Below are 9,964 nucleotides of genomic sequence, written 5' to 3'. Positions count from 1 at the left end.
AAAGATGAGTGGGCCAAAATTCCTCCAGAGCGCTGTAAAAGACTCATTGCAAGTTATCGCAAACACTTGATTGCAGTTATTGCTGCTAAGGGTGGCCCAAGCAGTTATTAGGTTCAGGGGGCAATTACTTTTTCACACAGGGCCATGTAGGTTTGGATTTTTTTTTCTCCCTAAATAATAAAAACCACCATTTACAAACTGCATTTTGTGTTTACTTGTGTTATATTTGACTAATGGTTAAATGTGTTTGATGATCAGAAACATTTTGTGTGACAAACATGCAAAAGAATAAGAAATCAGGAAGGGGGCAAATAGTTTTTCACACCACTGTAGATAGATAGATAGATAGATAGATAGATAGAGAGAGAGAGAGAGACCCTGCAAAACGGCGCTATGGTTTAACACAGTTAAGATTTGGGACCCTCACCATCACTTCAATGCGTCACTTAGAGTTTATGGGCTCACCATGATATTTCCTGTTAATTTTTAGCCCTTACACTTAAAAAGGTGACACTTTGCCTTCCATTTCTACTTTCAAAAGCAGGACGGTACATCTTATTAATAATTCTGGTGAAACAAGCAACTGCTGATTGCAATTTTATTTTAATTTACTGTACATCACATTCCAGCTCTTCCTCTCCTGAACTTGAACTCCTGCTCTCTTTGCTATACGCCAGTGGCCACTAGGTGGTGCTGCTTCTCCACACTCATGGAGGAGTTTCCTGCCTTTTTTGAAGTATCCCCCCCCCCCCCCCATTTCCCGTTTATCTTTACATTTGACGTTGTACTTAATCCTCAGTCCCCACACTCTTCATCATGAAGCTGCATTGCCTCTTTCTCCTCATCCTAAACGGTGAGTCTGTCACTCTCTGTCACTATTCCTGTCACACTTTATGACTCTTTGTGTCCAATAGTTTCATTTTGGCCATTAATTAATGCCGTGTTTCCTTTTTTGAAGTGACTGGTCTCATTGCTGTGGTGACAATGTCGACGCCCTCACCGTGGACAGTGTGACATAATGGCTGAGTGTGTAATTAGGGACGAGTGGCCAAAGTTGATCTGTTAGCCGTTGGGGGTGTCGACTTGTTGATTTTAGGTGGATCTGAGGCTTCATGGACACCGGTGGGAGTCCAACTTCATGAACATCGACGTTCATTGATCTGCTTGTTCCTTTTATGTAAAAATACTCACAAATCACGAGGCCAGCGGGTGTTTGTGTCCAGGGGCACTGGGTGGTGAGGCGACTCACTCGGGTCCCGCAGACTGAGCTTCAAGCCCCCATCTTCAAACTCTGACACCTGCACCCTCAAGGCACACGGTGAGATGTGGAGGGTCAGCGGACGGGGGGCTTCAGGCTGAATTTGTGCTATACAGTCCATTGTCTTACCTACAAGGAGGCCACGCTGCTGTAGAACGGGTCTTCCTCCTTCTATATATAAAACGGCGGGCCAGTGCAGGAGTACGGATGTGGTGAGCACCGCTGCCTTCTGCACTGAGGGTCCTTGGTTTCTTATCCCACGCCCAGTTGTTGTCTCAGTTGAGTTTTCATGTTCTTCTCTTGTTTGTCAGTTTTTCATCCCCTAAGACATTGAGATTCAGTCACACAGTAGCAGACCTCTGAGATTGTGGGTGTGCGAGGGTGAGCCCTGGGATGGACTGGCATCATGTCTGGGGGTCCCGCCCTGACAGACTCCCCTCAACTCAGAAATGGAGTAAGCAGGACTGAGGATGTGATGTCAGTCAGTCATTCCTAACCCTCTCAGTCCTGGAGGGGGTCTGCTGGGGCCTGTCTGAGCTAGCATAGGGTGCAAGGCAGGAACGAACCCTGGGGGGGGGGGGGGGGGGCCACAAAACACACACACACACACCACATACCCAGACGCACACCCACACCAAATACACACACCTTAAACTGACACACACACACACACACACACATTCACATACAAACACACATCCCAAACACACACACGCACACACACTCACAAAACACACACGCCCCAAATATACCCCCAACACACACACACACACAGAATCACCGTAAACTGACACACGCACCCCAAACACACACTCACACACACAGCCCCAAATACACACACTAACACACCCGCACCCGAAACACACACACACACACACAACCCCAAATACACACACACACACACACACACCTCAAACACACACACACTCACACACACAGCCCCAAATACACACACACCCCAAAACACACACACTAACACACCCGCACCCGAAACACACTCACACACACATGCCCCAAACACACACACACACAAAACACCCACAGACAGGCCAATTCAGAATGGCCAGTCCACCTAACCTGCATGTCTTAAGACGCGGGGAGAACATGCCAGCCCAATTCTTTTATATAGCGCCTTTCTGCCCCCACCCCCATTTACCGTGCCCACGCAGTTCAGCTCTTTCTTGTGTTCTGTGGCAGGTTAAGCCAGTTACTCGGCTTTGAGTATTTTGTCACTTACCTTACTAACGTCTGCTTTTATATGGTGGCCTGCTTCTGTATTTCAGCTCTTGCTAGTCCTGTGAGGTTAAATGCCCGTTTTGGGGTCATACAGTTAAAAGGTCCAGGGGGCTTCATTCATAAAGCTGGCGTACACACAAAAAGAGGCTCGACATGTCCGTATGCAACACCCCACACAAGTGGTGGGATTTCAAAAAGAAAACTTGAAGCGGAAGCTCGCGTATATTTATGGCAACTCTGTCCCACGTGTACACAACATTTAGAACAAACTGGGAAACATCGACGACCCCCTCGATCAAGTGGGCTCGAATGCAGGCAAAGCAGCTAACTGATGACTCGCACGCTTATTAATTCACATCATCGTGACGTGCGTTGACTCAGAAACGACGAGTACAACGTGCAGATTGTATTACAGCTTCATTTCACGAGGGCCCATGCTGCGTATTTCCACTGAAGAACTTTTGCGTTTTGTCGTCCCTTCATATCGACTACCTGTTGTGATTTCTCAGTTTAAATGGCTGACGGGTGTGGTAGTTACTTTGTCCTGTTGTGGTATTTTGATAGTTGGAATTTCATATCTTAAAGTAATGAAGCACATGTATCAGAGTTCACTATACTGTATAATGTGAAAGTGTTTTTCCAGTAACGCAGGGCAGCTGAGACAGGATGCAAGCGGACCACTTTAGGCTGTCAGCTGGGGGTTTAGGCCGAAAACGGCAAAGCAAACGCGCAATGCAGGAAGCTAATGATCTGTCTGTACGACAATTCTATGTGTTCTCGCTGACCGGGTCACTTATCACTTAGGATGGCTCATTTTGCCCAGTGTCCGGCTAGCAACTGGAGGCAGCCAATAATGATAAGAAACTTTATATGATGTCCATCCATCCATCCATTTTCCAACCCGCTGAATCCGAACACAGGGTCACGGGGGTCTGCCGGAGCCAATCCCAGCCAACACAGGGCACAAGGCAGGAAACAATCCTGGGCAGGGTGCCAACCCACCGCAGCTTTATATGATGTAAGAGATCTAATTTTGTACTTTCTGCTGAAGAACTATCAGTCGTGTATCGCAAACAGGGCGACTTAGCTGCCACGCAATTGGTGGCTTTGAAAGGAAACGCGTGCTCCTAAATTGTCTTTTACTGGAGCGCATACATTTGTTAGTTGTATGTTTCCCACAACTTCAGTAATAAAAAAAATTACATTTATCATATTTTTGTGTAAAGAGATACGACAATATATCTATCAGTCTCTATCGATCTATAAAATAAGGGGTGTGCAAAAGTAGGTTTAAGTTGTGAGTATGCGAGGCCGGCAATTTGAGCACTTAACGAGATTGTACCCGAGTGCACGGTGCCATTGTGACGTTCTTTTGAGTTAATAAAGCTATTTTAATAATCATAACCCGCATGTCTTTTTTTCCATTTGAAAAACTGTAAACCTGCTTTTGCCCATCCCGGGCTCAAAAGAGTTGACCATTTTGTGGCCTCGCGTGATGACGTCTCATTTGTCACCGCGTCACTCGGAGCTGCTGCCGTCACAAAGATGAAGACTGTTAATGAGAGCCTCTTTACTGTTTCTCTGCAGGTCTGGTGAGGACTGTCGAGCCGCAAGGTGAGTGGACTGGAGCTGGACCTCTAAACTGGGAAGGAGGTGGGGGGGTTGTTTGGTTTGAGTGGCAATGTCCTTTCTATTTGAATGATTAGAGATCTAAGGAGGGCATTGAATCAGAGTGGGAATTAATGGAGAGCTGATAATATGAGATTATGATGAGGCCAGTGTCAAGATTTGGTAGTAGTGCGTGTTTCCATGTTTTTAAATATTAAGGATTGAAATTTAGTTTTTCAGTTTCTCAATTTGAGTAAAGTTAAACATGAAATGACATCTCTGCAAGCTGAGCTTCTTCAATCTGTTATCTGATAACCGCCCCTTGACAAAGTCAGTCACTTCTTCTTCTTTTTTTTTTTCATAAATTGTAAATAATTTTTAAGTGTTCACTCTAAACACATCAGCACTTGTCCTAGTTTAGCTCTGGTGTGTCCTTGTCAGATGAGCCTTTGTGTTTCTACTGGGCTTTTTGACCAACAATGGCCATTAGAGTGTTTCAGATCTACAGTGCATCCAGAAAGTATTCACAGCGCATCACTTTTTCTTCATTTTGTTATGTTACAGCCTTATTCCAAAATGGATTAAATTCATTTTTTTCCTCAGAATTCTACACACAACACCCCATAATGACAACATGAAAAAAGCTTACTTGAGGTTTTTGCAAATTTATTAAAAATAAAAAAACTGAGAAATCCCATGTCCATAAGTATTCACAGCCTTTGCTCAATACTTTGTCGATGCCCCCTTTGGCAGCAATTCCAGCCTCAAGTCTTGTTGAATATGATGCCACAAGCTTGGCACACCTATCCTTGGCCAGTTTCGCCCATTCCTCTTTGCAGCACCTCTCAAGCTCCATCAGGTTGGATGGGAAGCGTCGGTGCACAGCCATTTTAAGATCTCTCCAGAGATGTTCAATCGGATTCAAGTCTGGGCTCTGGCTGGGCCACTCAAGGACATTCACAGAGTTGTCCTGAAGCCACTCCTTTGACATCTTGGCTGTGTCCTTAGGGTCGTTGTCCTGCTGAAAGATGAACCGTCGCCCCAGCCTGAGGTCAAGAGCGCTCTGGAGCAGGTTTTCATCCAGGATGTCTCTGTACATTGCTGCAGTCATCTTTCCCTTTATCCTGACTAGTCTCCCAGTCCCTGCCGCTGAAAAAACATCCCCACAGCATGATGCTGCCACCACCATGCTTCACTGTAGGGATGGTATTGGCCTGGTGATGAGCGGTGCCAGGTTTCCTCCAAACGTGACACCTGGCATTCACACCAAAGAGTTCAATCTTTGATTCATCAGACCAGAGAATTTTCTTTCTCATGGTCTGAGAGTCCTTCAGGTGCCTTTTGGCAAACTCCAGGCGGGCTGCCATGTGCCTTTTACTAAGGAGTGGCTTCCATCTGGCCACTCTACCATACAGGCCTGATTGGTGGATTGCTGCAGAGATGGTTGTCCTTCTGGAAGGTTCTCCTCTCTCCACAGAGGACCTCTGGAGCTCTGACAGAGTGACCATCGGGTTCTTGGTCATCTCCCTGACTAAGGCCCTTCTGCCCCGATCGCTCAGTTTAGATGGCCAGCCAGCTATAGGAAGAGTCCTGGTGATTTTGAACTTCTTCCACTAACGGATGATGGAGGCCACTGTGCTCATTGGGACCTTCAAACCAGCAGAAATGTTTCTGTAACCTTCCCCAGATTTGTGCCTTGAGACAATCCTGTCTCGGAGGTCTACAGACAATTCCTTTGACTTCATGCTTGGTTTGTGTTCTGACATGAACTGTCAACTGTGGGACCTTATATAGACAGGTGTGTGCCTTTCCAAATCATGTCCAGTCAACTGAATTTACCACAGGTGGACTCCAATGAAGCTGCAGAAACATCTCAAGGATGATCAGGGGAAGCAGGATACACCTGAGCTCAATTTGAGCTTCATGAATATAAAGAGTAGAAGCCTGCATCTGCTCTTCTGCACACACCTTCACTGTGCTGAAACAATTCTGCTGTTTTCACAATTTATTTGTCAGACTTTTCAAATTCAGAGTTCAGCTCTTCTTGGCTCTCACGTGTTCTTGAAGTTTCCACGTTATTTCCAGCGCCTTTGGTGCGTATGCAGACCCCCTTCCCTTTTCCACGTTTCATTTTGTCTCAGCCTTGTGCTTAAATTGTTTCACTTCATATTTTTCCCTTCATCAAGCAACGGTCAACACCCCAGAATGACAAAACCGAAAACAAAGTTTACAAACGTATTAAAAATCCACAACTGAAATATCCCATCAGCACAAGCATTCCAACCTTTTTCCTCAGCACTTAGTTGAAGCCCCTCTGGAGTAATTTTGGTTTGACACGACAAGCGTCGCCCACCTGGATTTGAGGATTTCCTGCCGTTCTTCTCGGCAGATCCTCAAGTTCTGTCGGCTTGGATGGAGGCCATCTGTGGACGTTCAGGTCACTCTAGAGGTGTTTCAATGGGCTTTGGCTGGGCCGCTCTCAGAGTTGTCTTTACCTTGTGTGCTGTTGGATGATGAACCTTTGGGCCAGTCTGTGGTCCTGAGCGCAGGTTCTCATTAAGGTGATCTCTGGACTTTGCTCTGTTCAGCTTTCCCTCGGCTCCAACTCGTCTCCCAATCCCTGATGCTGCCACCACCATTAGATGGTATTGCACAGGTGGTAAACAGTCCCTGGTTTCCTCCAACCATGATGCTAATCTTGGTTTCATCAGACCAGAGAATTTTGTTTCTCACAGTCTGAGTCCTTCAGGTGTCTTTCTTCAAACTGCATGCAGGCTTCAATCCGTCTTTTGCTAGGAAGAGGATTCCATCTAGTCACTCTGTCCTAAAGCCCAGGTCAGTGGTGTGTTGACATGGTGGTTGTCTTTGTGAAGTCTCTCCTATCTCCTCACAGGTTTTCTGATGCTCAGCCAGCCAAAGGGACCATTAGGTTCTTGGTTGCCTCTTCTTCCTGAGGCCCATCTCCACCACTTGCTCAAGTTTGCTGGGTGGTTGGCTCTAAGAAGAGTTGTGGTTGCTCCAAACTTCTTCCAGTTAAGAATTCAGAAGGCCACTTGAGCTCTTGGGAGCCTTGACTACTACAGGAGTTGTTTGTAGCCCCTTAAGATCTGCACCTCGACTCTGAGCTCTGTGGGCACCGCCTGTGACCTAATGGCTTGGTGTTTGCTCAGCTGTACGACCTTCTGTGTGTCTGTCCTAATCGGTGCAGTCACTTGAATTGAAACGACGAGCAGAGGAAGGTGACACACTTGAGCCAAGCTTCAAGCATCGTGGTCACATTGGGTGGATTGACAGCTCTTTGACAGTTCTTTGTGGGTGTGCGTGTGAGTGGCCGTTGTGACAGACTGGTGTCCCCAGCCAGTGTTGGCTCCTGCCTACTGTCTGGTGCTTCTTTGCAAATCTGCAATAAGAAACTTTTACAAAATGGATGGATTTAAAATCAAAGCATGTTGGGTAGAGAAAAACTGCGGAAGAAGAGGCCGGAGGTAAGACCCTCATACCACTGCAGAGGTACAAGGAGCAGCCCCTCGTTGGCCATCATTGCAGTCTAGTGAGATGCTGGTGGTCAGTTCTGACTGGTGATTGGTTGTTCTCTTGCTGTGAGCTGTCATGTGATGGGGTGACTTGTTGTGACACTCAGCAGTGATGTCACGAGGGTTGGTGTCACCCAGTGTGGTAACCAAGGCTGGATTAAGACCCCCATAGGCCCCAGGGTGACTTGATTAATAGAGGTCCTTAACAAAGAGCTGATCACAGGGTGTGGACACCTGGCCATTTAAATGCAGCGCAGTAATTCCTACTGTGAATGGTGTGTGGACACTCGATCGTATCATCGAGTTCAGGGCCCTTGGAGATCTGCACAAAACTTTTATAGACGGTCATTTAGGTGTCACCCCCTCTGATGGTGTTCTGTACCCCCACTGGGGCTCAGAGCTTGTGTCTGTCAGTAATGTCTCTGACTGAGGTGGTCAGCCAATCAGAGGCAGAGCTTTGAGATAATGCGGCCTACTGTCTGTCCTACAGGCTCACTGAAGAAGCCGGACCTCAGTTTGACGAAGAAGTCACTGCTAACAGGTGGAAGACTCACTGCTCACTGTGGAACAAACATCTCTAATGGTGGAGTAAACTGCAGCCTGTATGTAGGAAACACCTCTGTGATCTCAGAGACGATGACTGGAGACACGTGTGAATTTATGGTGTCCTGGGGTCAACTGGACGGAGACCCGGTCACCTTCAAGATCGTGCAGCTGAGCTGTGATTATCAGATCAACAGAAGCACAGGGGTTCAACACTCGCCCCGCAGTGACCCCAAAGAGCTGCTGCTAGCAGGTAAGAAATGTCACAGTAGTTACATAAAACTGCAAAGCGGTGAGGTGGTCATTCAGACACGGTGAGCCCATCAGTGCCTTCTTTAGTTTTTACAATGCCAGTGGAAAAGTGGGAACCAGATGATGAATTTCGTATTGTGTCCCTTGAGTCCTGGCACCAGTGCTGCCCCCTCTTCTCTGCTGTGAACTTCACCATTGAAATGAGGTGAGGGCAGATAGATAAGATCAACGTCCTCAAAGGTGTGGACGGGTCAGAAAGTTCAACTACGGACCTTGAGGGCACCAGGGTTCAATATGAGGCCCAGGTTCCCAGAGGCCAATCTGAATTCATCAAAGCAGTGGAGTGCTGTGTCACAAAGTGACCTGAGGAGCCCACCAAGTGTCACCAGTGGCCACTGCTTTCTGCTGATGTGTGAGGGTAAGTGACCTGATCAGCTGAGAAGCTGTCCCTGTGCCCCTCCTAGTCACCCTGTGCTTGGTGGCTCAGACTGGACTCCATTAACACAGCACTCTTGTCTTTTCTCGAATTCTTTAGTTCCGTTACAGAAGGCCACCCTACAGGTGACACCGAAATCCATCTCTCTGGCGGAGATGATTCACATCTCCTGTGAAGTGAATGAAAACCACGCTGGAGTGAAGTGCCAGCTGTACGGCAATGAGACCAAACTGGAGGACGGGCAGTGCAGGTGGACGATGACCGGGAGACAGCTGATGGATGGGACTGGACCTGGAATGGTGCTGCTGACCTGCGACTACACGCTGGACGTGTTGCAGAAACATCCAGACGTTAAAGATCAATCTGACAGACGCAGCAACAGAGTGACAGTGACTGTGACAAACCTTAGGACGAGTCCGACCCCACAGATAGGTAAGGACTCATCCCAGTCTCCTCACTCCCTTAATGGCACATCTCCGTCCAAACCAGCTGTAAGTATGGAGGGCACACAGAGCTGTGGTGGGCTACAATTGGAAAACACAGCCCAACGGACTGGCAGAATATCAGTCAGTCTGAGTAACTTGGGGACACTGGCGTCACACGGGGTGAAGCGGGTGGTCACTTTACATCACGCATCTCATCTCAGCCACATTCAGATCTGTGGTTTGGCTGCGGTGCTCCCCTCCATGTTCTGCTCCTGCACATTTCACTTGGCCATCACTTGAAAGCCTCTTGTGTTTATTGTTAACATATTTCTGTTGTAGTTTTGCTTCTACTTGTCTTCATTTATTTCTTCATATGATTTTTCATAGTCTGGTTTTCTTCATGTTCTTGTTCCTGTCACATAAAAAAGTTTAATGTGTTCTAAAATTCACCACACTTGATCAGTTTGTGAAGTAGTGAATGACTGAGTGTCACACAATCCGACGCTGAGAAGACCTTTAATGTGAGTAAATGAAAAATATTAACACACGGGAAGTAGTGATGTGAGATATGAATACACAACGGGAGGTCTGAAAATCGAAAAGTAGAAGGACCTGGGAGTCGTAGTGGACTCGACATTATCAACTGCCGGACAGTGTTGAGAAGCCATTAAGA

General features: G+C 47.0%; 1 protein-coding gene across 2 annotated transcripts in view; it reads left to right on the top strand.

Moving 5' to 3' along the window:
- Nucleotides 1-775: 775 nt before the first annotated feature.
- The window catches only part of LOC114666880 (uncharacterized), an 80,560-nt gene continuing 71,371 nt past the window's right edge, over nucleotides 776-9,964 (top strand). For both annotated transcript variants that reach the window (XM_051919827.1, XM_028821508.2), the window contains exons 1-4: nucleotides 776-853; nucleotides 4,082-4,108; nucleotides 8,126-8,431; nucleotides 8,966-9,298. In XM_051919827.1, the coding sequence (XP_051775787.1) occupies nucleotides 817-853; nucleotides 4,082-4,108; nucleotides 8,126-8,431; nucleotides 8,966-9,298 (703 nt within the window). In that variant the 5' untranslated portion in view covers nucleotides 776-816. The remainder of the gene's footprint in view (nucleotides 854-4,081; nucleotides 4,109-8,125; nucleotides 8,432-8,965; nucleotides 9,299-9,964) is intronic.

The sequence above is a fragment of the Erpetoichthys calabaricus genome, chromosome 16 (genome assembly GCF_900747795.2).
Source record: "Erpetoichthys calabaricus chromosome 16, fErpCal1.3, whole genome shotgun sequence".
Lineage (NCBI taxonomy): Eukaryota > Metazoa > Chordata > Cladistia > Polypteriformes > Polypteridae > Erpetoichthys > Erpetoichthys calabaricus.
The sequence above is the reverse complement of the archived record's forward strand: the minus strand, read 5'-3'. Positions and strand labels throughout refer to the sequence as shown.